At 50.6% G+C, this 22,959-nt stretch overlaps 1 protein-coding gene across 2 annotated transcripts in view; it reads left to right on the forward strand.

The window, feature by feature from the left end:
• Positions 1-22,330, forward strand: part of LOC140731928 (sodium/potassium-transporting ATPase subunit alpha-2) — a 56,295-nt gene extending 33,965 nt beyond the window's left edge. Inside the window, exons 15-23 of one of the 2 annotated variants that reach the window (XM_073053918.1) lie at positions 4,398-4,548; positions 7,326-7,494; positions 8,013-8,167; positions 9,082-9,205; positions 11,190-11,335; positions 11,455-11,585; positions 15,275-15,376; positions 19,522-19,613; positions 22,048-22,330. In XM_073053918.1, the coding sequence (XP_072910019.1) occupies positions 4,398-4,548; positions 7,326-7,494; positions 8,013-8,167; positions 9,082-9,205; positions 11,190-11,335; positions 11,455-11,585; positions 15,275-15,376; positions 19,522-19,613; positions 22,048-22,076 (1,099 nt within the window). In that variant the 3' untranslated portion in view covers positions 22,077-22,330. Of the gene's footprint in view, positions 1-4,397; positions 4,549-7,325; positions 7,495-8,012; positions 8,168-9,081; positions 9,206-9,777; positions 9,791-11,189; positions 11,336-11,454; positions 11,586-15,274; positions 15,377-19,521; positions 19,614-22,047 lie in introns of those variants that run through there. The other variant, XM_073053919.1, reaches the window with a different exon arrangement.
• Positions 22,331-22,959: the final 629 nt, after the last annotated feature.

Raw genomic sequence — 22,959 nt, forward strand, 5'->3', positions numbered from 1 at the left:
GGGGCGTGCAGTGAGGTCTGGGAAGATTTGCCAAAGGTGAGCCCAGAGGATGCAGTGAGTCTGGATGTTCCCCTGACTCGGGAGGAGCTATCTACTGCCCTTCGGCAACTCAAGAGGGGTAAGTCCCCTGGCTTAGATGGTCTGAGTGTGGAGTTTTATCAGGCTTTTTGGGATGTCCTGGGGGTTGATTACTGCCTTGTTCTAGGGGAGAGCCTCCTCTCATGGCGGAGAGCTGTTGTGGTCCTACTGCCCAAGAAGGGAGACCTCCGCCTGCTAAAGAAATGGCGCTCAGTCTCCCTCTTGTGCGTGGACTACAAGATCTTCGCCCAGGCAATGGCCAACCATCTTGGTTCAGTACTGAGACAGGTGATTCATCCTGACCAATCTTACACGGTCCCGGGCCGCTCCATCCAGGACAATGTCCACCTAGTATGGGACCTGATCCATCTGCAGCAGGAGACTGGGTCCCGGGCAGCATTTCTTTCTCTTGACCAGGAGAAGGCGTTTGACCGGGTAGACCACAGTTTCCTGGTGGGCACTCTGCGGGCCTTTGGGCTCGGACCACACTTTGTGGCCTGAGTTCGGCTCCTATACTCTGCCGCAGAGTGCCTTGTTAAGGTCAATGGATCACTGGCAGCGCCCATTCCCTTCAGGAGAGGAGTACGTCAGGGGTGCCCCATGTCCAGTCAATTGTACACGACTTGTGTCGAGCCATTCCTGAGCCTTCTTCGGCGAAGGCTGACAGGTCTGGTTCTGCGTGAACCGGACATGGAGGTCATCCTCTCGGCCTATGCCGATGATGTACTCCTCATGATGACAGATCCCAATGACCTGCGGAAGATGCACGAGTGCCAAGAAGTTTTCTCGGCGGTATCCTCCACTAGGATCAACTGAGCGAAATGTTCCGGACTCTTAGTGGGTCAGTGGCAGGTGGACTCACTGCCGGAGGAGATGAGAGCTTTTGAGTGGAGCACTAGGCGCCTCCTCTATCTGGGAGTCTACCCGAGTCCTTCTGGGGAGACCTGGCTGGCGAACTGGCAGGACCTGGAGACGAAAGTCTTGGCCCGGCTGGGGCGCTGGTCAGGCCTTCTCAGGGTGCTTTCCTATCGAGGCAGGGTGGTGGTCATAAAGCAGCTGGTGGCCTCCATGTTGTGGTATCGGATGGTCCCCTTGGCCCCTCCTGCCCCGTTTGTTGCAAGAATGCAGAGGAAGTTAGTGGACTTCTTCTGGGGCAACAGGAAACACTGGGTCTCTGCAGCGGTCTTGAGTCTCCCAGTGGGAGAGGGCGGACAGTCGCTGGTGTGCGTTCGAACGCGACTGGCAGCTCTCCGCCTCAGGACTCTGCAGAGATTCCTGTACACCGAGCACCCCCAGGTGGCACGTGTTGGTGACTTTTTTCCTCCAGAGGGGTTGCTGTCTTCACGAAGACATGCGGCTACCACCGGCGGGCGTCAGCTGTGCTGCTTTGCGGAGTCTGCCCGGCTTCTATCAGGACCTATTGCGAGTCTGGAACATGGTCGCCTCAGGCTGGGAATCCCCTCCTTTGGTGGAAGGCGGAGTCCTGGCCGACCCTTGCCCGACCTCAGTGGATGTCGGTGCGGCTTAGGTGTGTGGACCAACTCAGGCCGAGCTGCTTGTTGGGCCCAGGCCCCTGTTACGTACCCCGTAACTGGGTCACTTACCAGCAAAGATAGAGAGGTCCGTTGAAGTCTGATGGTACAATTTTTTAAAGTTTTTATTTATAAAGGGGCACAAAAACAAGGTTAATACAAACATTCAGATAATATATGTCGTCAATACTCAATCTAAAGCGCGGGTATAGTAATAATCATCAATAAGAAGTAGCTCTATTGTTTGTCTAGGGGGTAATATATTGTCCGTTGGAAATATAAAAGTCACTCAGTTCCTGCAGGCTTCTGGTTTTTTTGGGGACCGCTGGGTTTTCACTTGTTGGAGAGAGAGAGAGATTTGTGAGAAAAGAAACTTGCCCGGGTCTTTTGATGAGGCCAATCCGTTGAGTCGGGGGAGTTGGTTCCCCGTTGTTAGTTCAAGAAAATTGTTTCTGTGATACCCGCCACCGGCTCCCAGGCAAGGGAACCGAACGCACGTGGCTTCCTTCAAATGGCTGCCCGCTATTACGGGATCACTAGCGTGTCTTCTGGTGCGTCTGAAGGGGGCTGTTCCTACAGCTCCTCTTTTATCCTGACTTGCAGGGTTGAAGATGTCAATCAGGTTGGTGGATGATGCAATCTCTCCCCGTCACCCAGCCCACGGTGCCCCGAGGGCTTGCACGTAGCCCAGTCCCCAATCCACAAAGGTGTCTCCAAGAAACAATGGCCGTTATCCATGGTTTTGTCTTGCTGAGGGGCCAGGACACATTCCAAAACCTTGAGGATTCTCTCTCATTTCCTGCGTCCAAGACCCGAATTAATAGCGATCTTGCGATTCTCAAGAAGGAGGGGGCTGTGGTCATAACACCCCGCAGTCTTCTCCGGGAGCCGTGTCCACACAACTTGAGCCATCTCTCATCGATACCCACAGTCCCATTCAGGGATGCAAGAAGGTATCTGTATGGGCTGCTGCTCCACACCCTCCACTTCCTTGCCCACCGTCCCAACATGCCATGGCGGTCGGTCTTTCCACCCGGAGGTGAGGAGGGTCCCCAATGGAAGTCCCTTTACGAGGGGGTTCTTCCCATGTACCTGGGGGATCTCGGCTGGAGGGTGCTGCATAGAGCGGTGCCCTGCAATAAGTTCTTCAGTTTGTACATGGATCTCCCACCCGCATGTCACTTCTGCGGGCTGGAGGAGACCGTGTACCACATGTACATGGAGTGTGTGAGGCTGCAGCCCCTTTTTGCGTATTTGTGTGGGCGGCTTCTTGCCTTCTGGCTGCATTTTAGCCCCACCCTATTTATATATGGTCATCCAGTAAGGAGGGGAGAATGGAGGGATGAGAATGTCCTTGTAAACTTGCTCCTGGGACTGGCAAAATCCGCCATTCGAGGGTCTTGGAAACGGGTGGCGGGAGGATCTCCCCGGGCAGACTGCCTGGCAATGTTTAGGTGGTATGTTCATGCCCGGGTAAATATTTAAAAAGAACACGTGCAGTCCACGGCGACCTTAGAGGAGTTTCGAGACCGTTGGGCTAAATGCCATTGTTGATAGAGATGGCAACATTCTGGTGTAATGTCTATTGTCTATTTGTAGTGAAGTAATTGTGTTTGCCACTGTTTTGTACATATTGTATAGCACCGATATTTGTAATAAAGGATTTTGTATTTTAAAAAAAAGGGTCAGACACAGAGTGAAACTCCCTCTACACTGTCCCATCACACACTCCCAGCAGTTAGTCAGAGTGAAACTCCCTCCACTGGGACGGTATGGAGGGCTGTGGTCAGGGTGCATGTTGACAATTCAGCATGGACTAGATGGGCTGAAGGGTCTCCTTCTGTGCGGTACTGTTCTATCATCTTGTCGTCAGGGCGGAAATTAAACTAGAGGGCATGGGCCTGAGATGTGTGAGATTTATTATGTTATTTTACATTAAGGGCAGCCGGTACCTGAGCACACAGGCAGGGCAAGAGGTGGAAGCAGTTACGACAGCAGAGTGTAAGATGCAACTAGGCACACACACACACACGTGCGTGCAGCCAGGGAATGGACAATTAGAGAGCTTGTGCAGACAGATGGGATTCATTTGATTTTTGTAAAGATTAGCTTTATTTGTCACAGGTACTTTGAAACATAAAAATTCAGTGAAATGTACATTAACAGCCCGACAATGCTCACTAGTCTCACCACGCTTCCTGTGTCGGTGTCAGTGTTCAAAATTGAAAGGGACCTTATTACCAACGTACATATATGTCACCATATCCAACCCCGAGATTCAGTCTTTACAGGCATACGCACTCAATTCATGGAACTAACAATTGGAACAGAGTAAACCAAAAACTACAATGTTCCCTGCTAAGTAGCTCTTCTTTAAAAGAGCCTCAATAGTTCTCAGAATTCCAGGTTAGCCTTGCCTTTATCGTGATGTCAGCATGCAAACGTGCCCACACTCCCTCGCTCTGGCCTGCATGGGGGAACGGCAGCACCCGGACGAAGCCAGGTGGTCACAAGGAGAACGTACAAACTCCTGACGGACAGTAGCAGGGACCGAACCGCCATCATGATCACCGGTGCTGACCGTTCTGCCACCGTGCTGCCCTCTGCTTCGGTTAGCAGTGAGTAATGGGCCGAAGGGCCGAGCTGCTCAATGTTCCATATAGTGCCCTCTACACACTCCCCGGGCATGGGTTGGCGAGGCGCCCTGCAGGGTGGTTGGGGTGGTGGAGGGGGGGTAACAGTTCGCTGCAGTTCGAGGAGTGTTCACTGCTCTTCCTCTCTGCACAGAGATGCCAAGGCCTGTGTGATCCATGGCTCCGACCTCAAGGAGATGGAAGAAGAGCAGCTGGACCAGATCCTGGCCAACCACACCGAGATCGTCTTCGCCCGCACATCACCACAACAGAAGCTCATCATCGTGGAGGGCTGCCAGAGGCAGGTGGGCCACTCTCAGACACCCTCCCTCAGCTTTATACCCCATCCCTCAGTTCCACTCTCCATACAAGGATGATTCCAGGAATGAAGGGGTTAACATATGAGGAGTGGCAGCTTTGGGCCTGTACACACTGGAATTTAGAAGAATGCGTGGGGATCTCATTGAAACCTACCGAATGTTGAAAGGACTAGATAGGGTGGATGAGGAGAGGATGTCTCCAGTGGTGGGGGTATCCAGAACCAGAGGGCACAGCCTCAAATTTGGGGGGGGGGGGGGCAAGCTTTTAGAACAGAGGTAAGGAGGAATGTTTTTTAGCCAGAGATCAGTGAATCTGTGGAATGATCTGCCTCAGACTGTGGTAGAGGCCACATCTGTGGGAATATTTAAGGTGGAAGTTGATAGTTTCCTGATCATCAGGGCATGAAAGGATATGGTGAAAGGGCAGGTCTATGGGGTTGAGTGGGATCTGGGATCAGCCATGATGGAATGGCAGAGCAGACTTGATGGGCTGAATGGCCTAATTATGCTCCATGCACAGTTCCAGTCTCCATATCCCTGGGTCAGACCACACCGGGAGCATCGTGTACAGTTCCAGTCTCCATATCCCTGGGTCAGACCACACCGGGGGCACCGTGTACAGTTCCAGTCTCCATATCCCTGGGTCAGACCACACCGGGGGCACCGTGTACAGTTCCAGTCTCCATATCCCTGGGTCAGACCACACCGGGGGCACCGTGCACAGTTCCAGTGTCCATACCCCTGGGTCAGACCACACCGGGAGCACCGTGTACAGTTCCAGTCTCAATATCCCTGGGTCAGACCACACTGGGAGCACCGTGTACAGTTCTGTCTTCATATCCCTGGGTCAGACCACACCAGGGGCACCGTGCACAGTTCCAGTGTCCATACCCCTGGGTCAGACCACACCGGGAGCACCGTGTACAGTTCCAGTCTCAATATCCCTGGGTCAGACCACACTGGGAGCACCGTGTACAGTTCTGTCTTCATATCCCTGGGTCAGACCACACCAGGGGCACCGTGCACAATCATTAGTGAAATACACTAGGCAATACACCCACAACTTACAATTCTGTGGTCTGTGTGTCAAGACGCACACCATCACAGGGCAAACATACATCTTCCACACAGGCAGGAGCAGAGGTTGGGATCGAACCCGGTTCACTGGCTCAGCATGGAGGTGGCAGTGTGAGCTGGTGAAAGTGTGGGGAGAAATTCGGATTATTATAACCGATCAAGACAAGGTTCTGCTGACACCGGAAATCATGAGCAAGATGCTGGTGAAACTCAGCAGATCAAGGAGCACCTAGGAAAAGAGCCCCACCCCGTTACTTGTAAAAACACCAACCTCTTCTCTCAATTCCTCAATGATTCCTCAAACTTCCAATAATGCCGCCTCCCCCCACCTCACCATTTCCCATCCCCTTTTCCCTCTCTGAACTGATCTCCTTGCCTGCCTCATCGCCTCCCTCTGGTGCTCCTCCCCCCTTTTCTTTCTTCCATGGTCTTCTGTCTCTTTCGTCAATCAACTTCCCAGCTCTTTATTTCATCTCTCCCCTCCAGGTTTCACCTATCACCTGGTGGTTCTCTCTCCCATCCCTCACCTTTTAAATCTACTCCCCAACTTTGTTTTTCTTCAGTCCTGCCGAAGGGTTTTGGCCCGAAACGTTACTGCACTTTTTTTCCATAGATGCTGCCTGGCCTGCTGAGTTCCTGTGTGTGTTGAACAGGAACAGAAGCTCATAGCAGAAGGCTTAAAGACAAAGAGACTAAGCTGCTAAAAGACTAAGATTAAGACGGTGCTGCCTTGTCACCTATTTTTAAAAGATACGGAAAACTAAATTTACATTTGTAGTAAAGAGTTAAGCAATGAGAAAGCCCTGATTCAATTAATGCAGTACTGAGAAGCTTCTGGAATTTTACAGAGTTAGAACATAGAACATAGAATATTACAGCACAGAAATCTTCTTGACTGTGCTGAACCAGTTTTCTGCCTAGTCCCACTGACCTGCACCTGGACCATATCCCTCCATACACCTCTCATCCATATACCTGTCCAAGTTTTTCTTAAAAGTTTTTCTTACCATTTCATCTGGCAGCTCATTCCACACTCCCACCACTCTCTGTTCCCCCTAATGTTCCCTTTAAACTTTTCCCCCTTCACCCTTAACCCATGTCCTCTGTTTTTTTTCTCCCCTAGCCTCAGTGGAAAAAGCCTGCTTGCATTCACTCTATCTATACCCATCATAATTTTTTATACCTCTATCAAGCCTCCCCTCACTCTTCTACACTCCAGGGAATAAAGTCCTAACCTATTCAACCTTTCTCTATAACTCAGTTTCTCAAGTCCCGGCAACATCCTTGTAACCCTTCTCTGCACTCTTTCAACCTTATTAATATCCTTCCTGTAATTCGGTGACCAAAACTGCACACAATACTCCAAATTCAGCCTCATCAATGTCTTATACAACCTCACCATAACATTCCAACTCTTATACTCAATACTTTGATTTATACCAATATAACCACATGGGGCTGCATTGAACACTGTGACCACTACGAAACATACTTGGTAGTTAGTTCTGTAGAAGTAATTATGTAAAATACAAGCTAATAATTAAATTGGTAAACTATGAAGAATATATCAATTAATCAGTCTAATCTAAGAATTAAGTCAGCATCCCTGAGCTCCTGCCCCGACTCCGTGATGGGAGGGGCCCTTTCTCTGCTGATGCTAGTTACGTGCCACCCATCCACCACAGGGAGCCATTGTGGCGGTGACCGGCGACGGTGTCAATGACTCACCTGCCCTGAAGAAGGCCGACATCGGTGTTGCTATGGGGATCTCGGGCTCAGATGTCTCCAAGCAGGCGGCTGACATGATCCTGTTGGACGACAACTTCGCCTCCATTGTCACAGGAGTGGAAGAGGGTGAGGGGGGAGCAGAGGTGTGGGTCGGGCATGTGAGAGGTGGGTGGTGGGCTCTGTGGGGAAGGGGAGGGGAGGAAAAGGGTTGTGAAGGGATGCGGTAAATGAGGAAGAGTTAAGGGGTGAGGAGGGAGGGCTGTGTGAATTGGGCTGAGGAGAAGGGGAAGGGGAGGTGAGGTGTGGGAGAGTAGGGGAGGAGATGAGGAGCAGGTGCTGAGGGAGGAGTGGGAGGGGAAGAGGGGAATGGGGAGAAAGTTGTGGAGGGGAGGGAATGAGGGGGGAGTGTAGAAGGAATGAACGAGGGTCTGAGAGTAATGAGAGGGAGAGGGGATGGAGAGAGGAGGGTGGGAGGGAGAGTGGAGAAACACGGGTGGGAGGAAGAGGGAAGGGGGTGGGAGGTGGGTAAGGAACAGGGAGGAAGGGGAAGGTGGTGGCTGGGGGAGTAGAGGAGGGACTGGAGTAGTGTGTGTGTGAGAGAGTTTGCAGACAGGACCCTTCACCCTCTCGTTCCCACCCCACAGGCCGGCTCATCTTCGACAACCTGAAGAAGTCTATTGCATACACCCTGACCAGCAACATCCCTGAGATCACCCCCTTCCTGCTGTTCATCGTGGCCAACATTCCCCTACCCCTTGGCACCGTAACCATCCTCTGCATCGACCTGGGGACTGACATGGTGAGGGCTGAGCCTGGAGAGTGTGGGCAATCAGGGCACAAAGAGAGATGGCGAGGGATAGTGGGATAAAAGAGAACTGCTAAATGGGGGCTGAAGGGAGGGGATGGTGGAGGCGTGATCTGCTCCAAGATAGAGTGGACATGGAGAGGATGTTTCCTATAGTGGGGGAGTCTAGGACCAGAGGGCACAGATAGAGTGGACGTGGAGAGGATGATTCCTATAGTGGGGAGTCTAGGATCAGAGGGCACAGATAGAGTGGATGTGGAGAGGATGATTCCTATAGTGGGGGAGTCTAGGACCAGAGGGCACAGATAGAGTGGATGTGGAGAGGATGTTTCCTATAGTGGGGGAGTCTAGGACCAGAGGGCACAGATAGAGTGGATGTGGAGAGGATGTTTCCTAAAGTGGGAGAGTCTAGGATCAGAAGACACAGCCTCAGAAAACATGGACATTCATTTAGAACGGAGCTGAGGAGGAATTTCTTTAGCCAGAGGGTGGTGAATCTGTGGAATTCATTGCCACAGGCAGCTGTCAGAACCAAGACATTGAGTTTATTTGAAGTGGAAATTGATAGTTTCTTAATTGGTCATTGCGCCAAAGTTTATGGAGAGAAGGCAGGAGAATGGAGTTGAGGGGGATAAAAAAAAAACAGCCATGATGGAATTGCAGAGCAGACTGGATGGACCGAAGGGTATGTCCTTCGAAGGGTATTTCCTTCTATGGTATGTCTTGTGGTTGGTGGGAATGGGGAGAGTGTGACAGGACTAGAGGAGCTGGGGAGGATGAGGAGGAGGACGGTGACATAGATGGGTCTGGCAAGAGGAACACAATGGGATTAGAGAGCTGGTTTTCAGGATCACGGAGTCATTTAATGTGAGTTGGACCGTTACTGAAAGCCGTTGTCCTTTCTACAGGTCCCTGCAATCTCACTGGCCTATGAGGCAGCAGAGAGCGATATCATGAAGAGGCAACCCCGAAACCCGAAAACCGACAAGTTGGTCAACGAAAAACTGATCAGCATGGCATACGGACAGATCGGTGAGTGTAGGAGAGAGCCGAGGGGCGGGGTGTTCAGTGTAAATAGATGGCGTACAGACAGATGGGTGAGTGTAGGAGAGAGCCGAGGGGCGGGGTGTTCAGTGTAAATAGATGGCGTACGGACAGATCGGTGAGTGTAGGAGAGAGCCGAGGGGCGGGGTGTTCAGTGTAAATAGATGGCGTACGGACAGATCGGTGAGTGTAGGAGAGAGCCGAGGGGTGGGGTGTTCAGTGTAAATAGATGGCGTACGGACAGATCGGTGAGTGTAGGAGAGAGCCGAGGGGCGGGGTGTTCAGTGTAAATAGATGGCGTACGGACAGATGGGTGAGTGTAGGAGAGAGCCGAGGGGCGGGGTGTTCAGTGTAAATAGATGGCGTACGGACAGATGGGTGAGTGTAGGAGAGAGCCGAGGGGCGGGGTGTTCAGTGTAAATAGATGGCGTACGGACAGATCGGTGAGTGTAGGAGAGAGCCGAGGGGCGGGGTGTTCAGTGTAAATAGATGGCGTACGGACAGATCGGTGAGTGTAGGAGAGAGCCGAGGGGTGGGGTGTTCAGTGTAAATAGATGGCGTACGGACAGATCGGTGAGTGTAGGAGAGAGCCGAGGGGTGGGGTGTTCAGTGTAAATAGATGGCGTACGGACAGATGGGTGAGTGTGTTGGAGATGCCGAGGGAGAAGTGCTCAGTGTAAAGGCTGATTTAGAAGATGCTGAGTCAGAATCAGGGTTAATATCACTGACATATGGTGTGTTTTGTTGTTTCTCATCAGCACTACATAAAATTTATATAGGTTAGGACACCACGGTACCAATTATTATTAACACCACTCCATTACAGCTCGGGGCATCAGAGTTCAGATTTAAATTCCGGCTTCCTCTGAAAGTTTTTATGTTCTCCCAGTGTGCAGATAGACTTCTTCCGGGTGTTCCGCTTTCCTCCCACAACTCAAAGATGTACCAGTTCCTTGGTTAATTGCTCATTTTAAGATGTCCTGTGATTGGTCGGTGGATTGTGGGGCTCTGCAGCTTGTTGAGCCGGGAGAGCCTTTCCAAAGGTCCAAATGTCAGAGAAATGTATACAATATTCATCCTGAAATGCTTTTTCTTCACAAAACATCCACGAAAACAGAGAACTGCCCCAAAGAATGAATGACAGTTAAACACGAGAACCCCAAAGTCCCCCCTGCACAACTCCCCCCTCCTCCACGAGCAAAAATAAACGCGCATCGATACCGTCACTGAGCCCAAGCGTGTGCTAAGTGACCAAAATTACCCCATAAACTTTGCATTTCATTGTAATTTGACAACCCACAGATTCTCTCTCCCTGGCAACGGAGAGGGGGGGTGTCCCCCATTTTCACAGTGACGGGAGACACAACAACATCACACTGGTTTACAATCTTAAAAGTCCGTTTCGTCGCTTTTTCTGAGCTCTGTGTCTGAAGATCACAAAGACCTTAGCAGAAGATTTTCTGGCCTCCCTGTGTCTCCAGAGTCTCCAGCCATGACACCCGTCTCCAGAGTCCCGAGATCTTAGGCTTCCGAACACAGTCGAGATTCTCAGGCCAAACCCTTGGCATGCCGAATAGCGGTCAGTCGTGGAACCCCGAGAACGGGTCCCATTTCCACAAAGAATCGTAGTCAGCGTGTAACGTCAGGTCAGGGTCTTCAAAAGAACCCTTGAGAGGGAAAAATAAAAACATTAAACATGGAAATAGAACTGTTTCCAAAGATGCAAGCAAAGGAGTCACCATTTAGCGCCATCTTAACTCCACCTCGGTCTCCTGGCTGTATCTCTAAATCAAATCAGAGTCGGGTTTATTATCACTGACATCCAGCGTGAAATCAGCAGCAATATAGTGAAATATGTGAAAAAAAATTTCTATAAATTACAACTAGAAATCATATATCTCTCTCTCTCTTCCTCCCCCCCCCCCCCCCCTCCAACTCTCCCTCTCCTTCTCTCTCCGCTCTTTCCCAACAGGGATGATCCAGGCACTAGGCGGCTTCTTCACCTACTTTGTGATCCTGGCTGAGAACGGCTTCTTGCCTTCGCGCCTCCTCAATCTGCGACTCGACTGGGACGACCGGACCCGCAATGACCTGGAGGATAGTTATGGGCAAGAGTGGGTGAGGCTTCCCTCGGCATGGAGGGGCAAGGGAAGGAGGGAGGGAGGGAGCGAGGCCACGACCATGGGACCCATTGTGCCATAGACGCATCTCAGCGTTGATCCCCATTTCCTCCGCAGACATACGAGCAGCGTAAGATCGTGGAGTTCACCTGCCACACAGCGTTCTTTACCAGCATCGTGGTGGTGCAGTGGGCCGATCTGCTCATTTGCAAAACACGAAGGAACTCCATCTTCCAACAGGGCATGAAGTGAGTGGCAGCTGGGCAGGTGCGGGTCTGAGGGAGAGACCCTCCGAGTGGCAGTGTGGGCAGGTGCGGGTCTGAGGGAGAGACCCTCCGAGTGGCAGTGTGGGTAGGTGTGGGTACGAGGGAGGGACCCTCCGAGTGGCAGTGTGGGTAGGTGTGGGTACGAGGGAGGGACCCTCCGAGTGGCAGTGTGGGTAGGTGTGGGTACGAGGGAGGGACCCTCCGAGTGGCAGTGTGGGTAGGTGTGGGTACGAGGGAGGGACCCTCCGAGTGACAGTGTGGGTAGGTGTGGGTACGAGGGAGGGACCCTCCGAGTGGCACTGTGGGTAGGTGTGGGTACGAGGGAGGGACCCTCCGAGTGACAGTGTGGGTAGGTGTGGGTACGAGGGAGGGACCCTCCGAGTGACAGTGTGGGTAGGTGTGGGTACGAGGGAGGGACCCTCCGAGTGGCACTGTGGGTAGGTGTGGGTGCGAGGGAGGGACCCTCCGAGTGGCAGTGTAGGTACGAGGGATGGAGCCTCCGAGTAGCAGTGTGGGTAGGTGTGGGTACGAGGGAGTGACCCTCCGGGTGACAGGAGCAGAATGGACTCAGAGATAACATTAAGGGTGATGATTACCTTGATTACCTCTGTATATTGAAACGTTCATAGGGCGTGATGGTAGTGTAGGGGTGGGCGTGATGGTAGTGTAAGGGTTGGCGTGATGGTAGTGTAAGGGTTGGCGTGATGGTAGTGTAGGGGTGGGCGTGATGGTAGTGTAAGGGTGGGCGTGATGGTAGTGTAGGGGTGGGCGTGATGGTAGTGTAAGGGTGGGCGTGATGGTAGTGTAGGGGTGGGCGTGATGGTAGTGTAAGGGTGGGCGTGATGGTAGTGTAGGGGTGGGCGTGATGGTAGTGTAAGGGTGGGCGTGATGGTAGTGTAGGGGTGGGCGTGATGGTAGTGTAAGGGTGGGCGTGATGGTAGTGTAAGGGTTGGCGTGATGGTAGTGTAGGGGTTGGCGTGATGGTAGTGTAGGGGTGGGCGTGATGGTAGTGTAAGGGTTGGCGTGATGGTAGTGTAGGGGTTGGCGTGATGGTAGTGTAGGGGTGGGCGTGATGGTAGTGTAGGGGTTGGCGTGATGGTAGTGTAAGGGTTGGCGTGATGGTAGTGTAAGGGTTGGCGTGATGGTAGTGTAGGGGTTGGCGTTATGGTAGTGTAGGGGTGGGCGTGATGGTAGTGTAGGGGTTGGCGTGATGGTAGTGTAGGGGTTGGCGTGATGGTAGTGTAGGGGTGGGCGTGATGGTAGTGTAGGGGTTGGCGTGATGGTAGTGTAGGGGTGGGCGTGATGGTAGTGTAGGGGTGGGCGTGATGGTAGTGTAGGGGTGGGCGTGATGGTAGTGTAAGGGTTGGCGTGATGGTAGTGTAGGGGTGGGCGTGATGGTAGTGTAGGGGTTGGCGTGATGGTAGTGTAAGGGTTGGCGTGATGGTAGTGTAGGGGTTGGCGTGATGGTAGTGTAGGGGTGGGCGTGATGGTAGTGTAAGGGTTGGCGTGATGGTAGTGTAGGGGTGGGCGTGATGGTAGTGTAGGGGTGGGCGTGATGGTAGTGTAGGGGTTGGCGTGATGGTAGTGTAAGGGTTGGCGTGTTGGTAGTGTAGGGGTGGGCGTGATGGTAGTGTAAGGGTTAGCGTGATGGTAGTGTAGGGGTGGGCGTGATGGTAGTGTAGGGGTGGGCGTGATGGTAGTGTAAGGGTTAGCGTGATGGTAGTGTAGGGGTTGGCGTGATGGTAGTGTAGGGGTGGGCGTGATGGTAGTGTAAGGGTTGGCGTGATGGTAGTGTAGGGGTGGGTGTGATGGTAGTGTAGGGGTTAGCGTGATGGTAGTGTAGGGGTTGGCGTGATGGTAGTGTAGGGGTGGGCGTGATGGTAGTGTAGGGGTTGGCGTGATGGTAGTGTAAGGGTTGGCGTGATGGTAGTGTAGGGGTTGGCGTGATGGTAGTGTAGGGGTGGGCGTGATGGTAGTGTAGGGGTTGGCGTGATGGTAGTGTAAGGGTTGGCGTGATGGTAGTGTAGGGGTGGGCGTGATGGTAGTGTAGGGGTGGGCGTGATGGTAGTGTAGGGGTTGGCGTGATGGTAGTGTAAGGGTTGGCGTGATGGTAGTGTAGGGGTTGGCGTGATGGTAGTGTAGGGGTGGGCGTGATGGTAGTGTAGGGGTGGGCGTGATGGTAGTGTAGGGGTTGGCGTGATGGTAGTGTAAGGGTGGGCGTGATGGTAGTGTAGGGGTGGGCGTGATGGTAGTGTAGGGGTGGGCGTGATGGTAGTGTAGGGGTTGGCGTGATGGTAGTGTAGGGGTTGGCGTGATGGTAGTGTAGGGGTGGGCGTGATGGTAGTGTAGGGGTGGGCGTGATGGTAGTGTAAGGGTTGGCGTGATGGTAGTGTAGGGGTGGGCATGATGGTAGTGTAGGGGTTGGCGTGATGGTAGTGTAAGGGTTGGCGTGATGGTAGTGTAGGGGTTGGCGTGATGGTAGTGTAGGGGTGGGCGTGATGGTAGTGTAAGGGTTGGCGTGATGGTAGTGTAGGGGTGGGCGTGATGGTAGTGTAGGGGTTGGCGTGATGGTAGTGTAGGGGTGGGCGTGATGGTAGTGTAAGGGTGGGCGTGATGGTAGTGTAGGGGTGGGCGTGATGGTAGTGTAAGGGTTGGCGTGATGGTAGTGTAGGGGTGGGCGTGATGGTAGTGTAGGGGTGGGCGTGATGGTAGTGTAAGGGTTAGCGTGATGGTAGTGTAGGGGTGGGCGTGATGGTAGTGTAGGGGTGGGCGTGATGGTAGTGTAAGGGTTGGCGTGATGGTAGTGTAGGGGTGGGCGTGATGGTAGTGTAGGGGTGGGCGTGATGGTAGTGTAAGGGTTAGCGTGATGGTAGTGTAGGGGTGGGCGTGATGGTAGTGTAGGGGTGGGCGTGATGGTAGTGTAGGGGTGGGCGTGATGGTAGTGTAGGGGTTGGCGTGATGTTGTTACAGCTTGGAGTGTTGGAGTTTAGAGTTCAATTCCGGTATTCTCTGTAACATAGTTTTTATGCTCCTTCCCATATGCATGTGGGTTTTCTCCGGGCTCCACTGTCCCCTCCAGGTGCACCATCCTCTCTGGGGTCCCCTCCTGTTTGGTAGTTTAATTGTAAATGGTCCTGTGATTAGGGTTGGGTTCAATAGTTGTTTTGCTGGGCGGTGTGGCTCAGGGTGCCAGAAAGGCCTGTTTGTGTATATCTACAAATAAGTAAATACAGTGAAATCCATCGTTTTGCATCAATAACCAACAGTCCGAGGATGTGCTGGCAGCAGCCCGGAACTGTCGCCACGCTTCCAGCACCAACATAACACACCCACAATTTACTCAGACTGTGAGGGCAAACCGTAGCACCCGGATGAAACCCACGCAGTCACGGAGAGAACGTACAAACTCCTTACTGACAGCAGCAGGAACTGAACCGGGGTACCAGTGTTAGGCTAATCCCTACATTACTGTGTTGGGGGTAGAGCATGAATGGGAAGCAGAGAGGAGGAGGACCAGGGGAGGGAGGAAGAGTGTCAGGGGAAGGAAGGGGGAGGGGATCAAGGCTGAGGAGGATGGAGTGAGCATGAGGGCGAGGGAGTGGTTAGGAGAAGGAAAAGACAAGTTGTATTTTCTCCATGTCTCACGGTCACCCTACCCTACCCCTGTTCAGGAACAAGATCCTGATCTTTGGCCTCTTCGAGGAGACGGCGCTGGCTGCTTTCCTCTCCTACTGCCCAGGAATGGATGTCGCCCTCCGCATGTACCCTCTGAAGTAAGCAACCTTTCCAGTTCCACGTGGGAGGGTGGTGCAGGGAGGAGAGAGGACACAGGGTCAGAAGAGGTGGAGGGAGTTGGAAAATGCATGGTTATGCACTTTGTCAGCAGAAATAAATGTGCGGACTATTTTCTAAATGGGGGGGAATATCCAGGAATCTGAGATGCAGAGGGACTTGGGAGTCCTTGTGCAGAAAACACACTGAGGTTAACTTGCAGGTTGAGTCGGTGCTGAGGGAGGTAAATGCGACGTTAGCATTCATTTCAAGAGGTCTAGAATACAACAGCAAGGATGTGATGCTGAGGCTTTATAAGGCACTGGTGAGGCCTCACTGAGTATTGTGAACAGTCTTGGGTACCTCATCTTAGAAAAAAAGATGTGCTGGGATTGGAGAGGGTTCAGAGGAGGCTCACAAGGATGGTTCTGGGAATGAAAAGGTTATCATATGAGGAATGTTTGATGGCTCTGGGTCTGTACTTGCTGGAGTTCAGAAGGATGAGGAGAGATCTCATTGAAACCTCTCGAATGTTGAAAGGCCTAGTCAGAGTAGATGTGGAAAGGACGTTTCCCATGGAGGGAGAGTCTTTAGCCAGAAGTTTGGTGAATTTGTGGAATTTGTTGCTGCATGCAACTGTAGAGGCCAGGTCAGGTGTACTTAAGGCAGAGTTTGATAGGCATAAACGGTTACGGGGCATGTCTTCAAAGGTTACGGGGAGAAGACCAGGAACTGGGGTTGAGGAGGAGATAGATAAAAGGATCATTTCAGGCATTATTAAATGGCAAAGCAGACTCGATGGGCCAAACGGCCTAAATCTGCTCCTGTATCTTATGGGTTACAGAGATAGAGATGGGTGTAGGAGCTGGTGGGGCCATCAGATCGGATGGGGTGCAGGGATGTTGGAAGGGGCTACAAAGGAGTTTAGATAGCCAGAGACTTTTTCCCAGGGCGGAAACGTGGGGGGGAATGTAAGAGCTACTGAATTATGGCTAAAAGGTGGCCATATTTGGGAGCTTAATGCCAAAGGATATACTTTGTATTGAAAGGACAGGCAGGAAGCCATAGGCGGTGGTGTGGCTCTGCTCGTAAGAGATGGAATTACATCTTTAGAAAGAGGTGACATAAGGTCAGAGAATGATGAAGCTTTGTGGGTGGAGTTAGAAACTGCAAGGGTAAAAAGAAACATTATGGGAATCGGATATAGGCTTCCAAATAATAGCCAAGATGTGGGGTTGAGAATACAAAGGGAGCTGGAACAGACATGTAACAAGGGCAATGACACGATTGTAATGGGGGACTTCAATATGCAACGGGATTGAGAAAATCAGGTTGGTGTTGGATCGCAAGAGAGAGAATTTGTTGAATTCTTATGAAATGGCTTTTTAGAGCAGCTTGTGCTTGAGCCTATTCGGGGAAAGCCTTTCCTAGATTGTGTGTTGTGTAATAACCCAGATCTTATGAGGGAGCTTGATGTAGGAGGCAGTGATCAAAATATGATTGAATTCATACTGCAAATAAGTCACATGTATCAGTATCGCAATGGAATAACAGGGATTACAGAAGCATGAGAGAGGAGCTTGCCCAGGTGGATTGGAGGAGGATACAGGTGGGGATGACGGCAGAGCAGGGATGGCTGAAGTTTCTGTGAATAGTTCACAAGGCACAGGATAGATATGACCCACAGAGGAAGACTTTCTCAAATGGCAGGGGTACGCAACCATGGCTGACAAGGGAAGTTAATAACTGCATAAAAGCCAAGGAAAGAGCATGTAAGGTAGCAAAAGTGAGTGGTATGTTGGATGATTGGGACTTTGAGCAGGAGCCAACACGAGACTGCTTAATAAGATAAAATCCTATGGTGTTACAGGAAAGATACTGGCATGGATAGAGGAATGACTGACAACCAGGAGACAGTGAGTGGGAATAAAAGGGGACCTTTTCCAGTTGGCTACCGGTGACTAGTGGTGTTCCTCAAGGGTCAATATTGGGACTGCTACTTTTCACATTGTTTTTCACTGATTTAGATAATGGAATTGATGGCTTTGTGGCAAAGTTTGTGGATGATATGAAGACAGGTGGAGGGTAGGTAGTGCTGAGGAAGCAATGTGATTGCAGCAGGACAAATTGGAAGAATGGGCAAACAAATGGCAGATGGAATACAGTGTTGGGAAATGTATGATAATGCATTTTGGTAAAAGGAACAATAGTGTGGACTATTATCTAAATGGGGAGAAGTTTCAAACTACAGAGGTGCAGAGGGACTTAGGAGGCCTTGTGCAAGACTTGCAGAAGGTTAATTTACAGGGTTGAGTCTATGGTAAAGAAGGTAAATGCAATGTTGGTATTTATTTCAAAGGGAATAGAATATGAAGTAAGGAGATAATGCTGAGCCTTTAGAAAATACTAGTCAGACTGCACATGGAGTATTGTCAACAGTTTTGGGCCCCATATCTCAGAAAGGATAAATTGTCTTTGGAGAGAGTCCAGAGGAGGTTCACGAGGATGATTCCGGGAATTAAGGGTTAACATATGAGGAGCAATTGGCAACTTTGGGCCTGTACTTACTGAAACTTAGAAGAATGCATGGACATTTCATTGAAACCTACCGAATGAAAAAGGCGACCTTTTAGAGCAGAGCTAAGGAGGAATTTTCTTAGCCAGAGAGTAGTGAATATGTGGAATGCTCTGCGACAGACTGCAGAAATTGATTGTTTCCTGATCAGTCAGGCCATCAAAGGATATGGTGAGAAGGCAGGTGTATGGGGCTGAGTGGGATCTGGAATGACAGAGCAGATCCGATGAACTGAATGGCCTAATTCTTCTCCTATGACTTATGGTCTTGTGGTACATTTTTTACCTCTGGTAGGTGCGTGGAACATCCTGCCGGACATGGTGGTAGACATGGTAGATGTGGTAGACATGGTAGTAGATATGGTGGTAGGTGTGGTGGATGCGTTGGTAGATGTGGTGGTAGGGACATTTCAGAGACTCTAATATAGGCACATGAATGAAAGAAAAGTGGAGAGTAACATTGCAGGGAAGGGTTAAATTGACACTAGAGTAGGTTAGATGGTTAGTTGAGGGGCCTGGAGTGTTGTGTGTTCTACAAAGCTAGAGAGAGTGGAGTGACAGATTCAGGACAGCGTAGGGCATTGCAAGACATGGCAGAGATAGAAGTGATAACATTGAAAGGATACTGGGATGGGAACATGGACAGGAAAGGTTTAGAGGACAAATGTGACTGGCTTTGTTGGGACGGAGATTACCAGAAGGATGACATCGGGAGGGGTGTCAGGGACTGGGTGGGGGTTGTTATACAGAGATGGGGAATGATTGGAACGGAAATGAAAGGGTTAACTTATGAGGAGTGTTTGATGGCTCTGGGCCTGTACTTACTGGAGTTTAGAATGAGGGGGATCTTATTGAAACCTACCAGGTACTGAAAGCCTTAGAAAGAGTCGATGTGGAGAGGGTGTTTCCTATAGTGGGACAGCACAGCCTCAGAATAAAGGAACATCCATTTAGAACAGAGATGAGGAGGAAGCTCATTCATCAGAGGGCGGTGCATCTGTGGAATTGATTGTCACAGATGATTGTGAAGGCCAAGACATTGGATATATTTAAAGCAGAGATTCATAGGTTCTTGATTAGTCAGTGTGTTGAAGGTTACGGGGAGAAGGCAGGGGAATGGGGTTGAGAGGGATAATAAAACAGCCATGTTGGAAAGGCTGAGTAGACTCGATGGGCTGAATGGCCTAATTCTACTCTTATGTCCTTGATGGTGGAGGGGTTTGACTCGTGATAGAGCTGGCTAAGTCTACAACCCTCTGAAGCCTCTTCCTATTGTGTCCAAATCACATGGTGATGCTACCAGTAATGTTTGGAGGTTTGCTGGAGTTTTGGTGACATATCAAATCTCCTCCAGTAAAGTAGAGCCACCAGTGTGTGTTGGGGCCAAGATAAATCCTCTGAGATTGTCACCTTGAAATTTATTTTTCTGATTCCCTCCCCCTTGCCCTCACCCTCCTCTCTCCACCCTCTGCCTCCTCTCCGATCTCTCTCTCTCTCTTCCCCTCCTTCTCTCTCCCCTTCCCTCCCCCTTCCTGTCCCTCTGCCCACCCTCTCCCTCCCACCCCCTCACTAGGCTGCCATGGTGGTTCTGTGCCTTTCCCTACAGCCTCCTCATCTTCATCTACGACGAAGTGCGGAAGTTTATTCTGCGCCGACACCCTGGCGGTGAGTCACTCCTTCCAGAATGATTTGCGACTGACGGACAGACAGACATACTTTATTGATCCCGAGGGAAATTGGGTTTCGTTACAGCCGCACCAACCAAGAATAGTGTAGAAATATAGCAATATAAAACCATAAATAATTAAATAATAATAAGTTAATCGTGCCAAGTGGAAAAATAAGTCCAGGACCAGCCTATTGGCTCAGGGTGTCTGACACTCCAAGGGAGGAGTTGTAAAATTTGATGGCCACAGGTAGGAATGACTTCCTATGACGCTCAGTGTTGCATCTCGGTGGAATGAGTCTCTGGCTGAATGTACTCCTGTTCCTAACCAGTACATTATGGAGTGGATGGGAGTTGTTGTCCAAGATGGCATGCAACTTGGACAGCATCCTCTTTTCAGACACCACCGTCAGAGAGTCCAGTTCCACCCCCACAACATCACTGGCCTTACAAATGAGCTTGTTGATTCTGTTGGTGTCTGCTACTCTCAGCCTGCTGCCCCAGCACACAACAGCAAACATGATAGCACTGGCCACCACAGCCTCGTAGAACATCCTCAGCATCATCCGGCAGATGTTAAAAGACCTCAGTCTTCTCAGGAAAACTGCTCCCGTGATGGGGGGGGGGAATGGGTGTTGGGGGTGGGGTTTGGGTGCGGCTGTCTGTGCTGAGAGCATGGCCTGGTGGAGGGTGTCTGACATAGTGTCTGTCGCTTCACATTAGATAATAGACAATAGACAATAGGTGCAGAAATAGACCATTCAGCCCTTCGAGCCTGCACTGCCATTCTGATATCATGGCTGATCATCTACTATCAATACCCGGTTCCTGCCTTGTCCCCATATCCCTTGATTCCCCTATCCATAAGATACCTATCTAGCTCCTTCTTGAAAGCATCCAGAGAATTGGCCTCCACTGCCTTCCAAGGCAGTGCATTCCAGACCCCCACAACTCTCTGGGAGAAGAAGTTTTTTCTTAACTCTGTCCTAAATGACCTACCCCTTATTCTCAAACCATGCCCTCTGGTACTGGACCAGCATCTGGAACATATTTCCTGCCTCTATCTTGTCCAATCCCTTAATAATCTTATATGTTGCAATCAGATCCCCTCTCAATCTCCTTAATTACAGCGTGTACAAGCCCAGTCTCTCTAACCTCTCTGCGTAAGACAGTCCGGACATCCCAGGAATTAACTTTGTGAATCTACGCTGCACTTCCTCTACAGCCAGGATGTCCTTCCTTAACCCTGGAGACCAAAACTGTACACAATACTCCAGGGCCCTGTACAAATGCAAAAGGATTTCCTTGCTCTTGTACTCAATTCCCTTTGTAATAAAGGCCAACATTCCATTAGCCTTCTTCACTGCCTGCTGCACTTGCTCATTCACCTTCAGTGACTGATGTACAAGGACTCCTAAATCTCTTTGTATTTCTCCCTTACCTAACTCTACACCGTTCAGATAATAATCTGCCTTCCTGTTCTTACTCCCAAAGTGGATAACCTCACACTTATTCACATTAAACGTCATCTGCCAAGTATCTGCCCACTCACCCAGCCTATCCAAGTCACCCTGAATTCTCCTAACATCCTCATCACATGTCACACTGCCACCCAGTTTAGTATCATCAGCAAACTTGCTGATGTTATTCTCAATGCCTTCATCTAAATCGTAAACAGCTGTGGTCCCAATACCGAGCCCTGTGGCACCCCACTAGTCACCACCTGCCATTCCGAGAAACACCCATTCACCGTTACCCTTTGCTTTCTATCTGCCAACCAGTTTTCTATCCATGTCAATATCTTCCCCCCAATGCCATGAGCTCTGATTTTACCCACCAATCTCCTATGTGGGACCTTATCAAATGCCTTCTGAAAATCAAGGTACACTACATCCACTGGATCTCCCTTGTCTAACTTCCTGGTTACATCCTCGAAAAACTCCAATACTTTAGTCAAGCATGATTTGCCCTTGGTAAATCCATGCTGGCTTGGCCCAATCCTATCACTGCTATCTAGATTAGGTGTAGGGTGGGATCGCACTGCATCAGGTCACATTAGGTGTAGGATGGGATCGCACTGTGTCAGGTCACATTAGGTGTAGGGTGGGATTGCACTGCGTCAGGTCACATTAGGTGTAGGGTGGGATCGCACTGCGTCAGGTCACATTAGGTGTAGGGTGGGATCGCACTGCGTCAGGTCACATTAGGTGTAGGGTGGGATCGCACTGCGTCAGGTCACATTAGGTGTAGGGTGGGATCGCACTGCGTCAGGTCACATTAGGTGTAGGGTGGGATCGCACTGCGTCAGGTCACATTAGGTGTAGGGTGGGATCGTGCTCTTTCACATCGCATTCAGTATTGTCACCGAGGTGTGAATTTTTTCAACTGATTTTCTTTCTCTCTCCACCCTCTGCCCCAAAACCTCTCTTCCAGGCTGGGTGGAACGTGAGACATACTACTGACGGCACCCCTCCCCTGCCCTCAGAGAACAGCAAGCAAGTTTTGGTATCCATTCCCCCTGCTGCCTCTCCTTTCCCCTTTCCCTATCACCCCTCTGTTTCTGTAACCTTCTCCTGAGCTCCCTCCTTCCTGACCCTCTCAGGTCGACCATCTACTCCCCCAGACGGTTCCTCAAGCTCCAGAATTCTGCACAGTGACAGCAAACTCCTTTCTGCACCCCCCCCCCTTGGAAATAAACTCTTTTTGTTGACTGCTGGATCTCTGTCTGTCTGTCTCCCATGGAAGATGCACGGTTTGGGCAGGCAGCCTCCTCTGGGTGGGAGCTGTCACATCCTGCTGTTCCCACGTGGTAGCATTGATGGGCTGAATGGCTGACGGGCATTGATAGGCTTCATTGTCACCCTCTGTCAGCCTTGGTGGGGAGCATGGGAAGTAGTCACTGCTTTGGTTCATGGGGAGAGCAGAGACTGGTCAATACCAGTTGACATCTCAAACTTCAAGGTACATTTATAATCAAAGTATATAAATCATTAACAACCTCCAGATTCCTCTTCAGCCAGATGCTCACAAAACAACTAAACATGATAAAATCCAGGTAGAAACACTGCAAAACCAAAACAGACAAACATCCAATGTAGGAGAAAAGGTACAAATCACACAAAATTAAACAAATAGCACACAGATCATGAATGGCAGAGTCACAATGCCTGTAGGCTAGAGCCAAGGCACCTGTTCAGGAGCCCGAAAGCTGCAGGCCAGAGCCACGGAGCCTCTTTAGTGAGTAAAGCCTCACAGAGTAGTGAGTGAACACTGGTTCATTGTTTGCCCCTGGCCTTAATGTCTTAATCTTTTAAATGTGGCTCAGCAGCTTAAATCAGCTAAACA

The sequence above is a fragment of the Hemitrygon akajei genome, chromosome 8 (genome assembly GCF_048418815.1).
Source record: "Hemitrygon akajei chromosome 8, sHemAka1.3, whole genome shotgun sequence".
Taxonomy (NCBI): Eukaryota; Metazoa; Chordata; class Chondrichthyes; order Myliobatiformes; family Dasyatidae; genus Hemitrygon; species Hemitrygon akajei.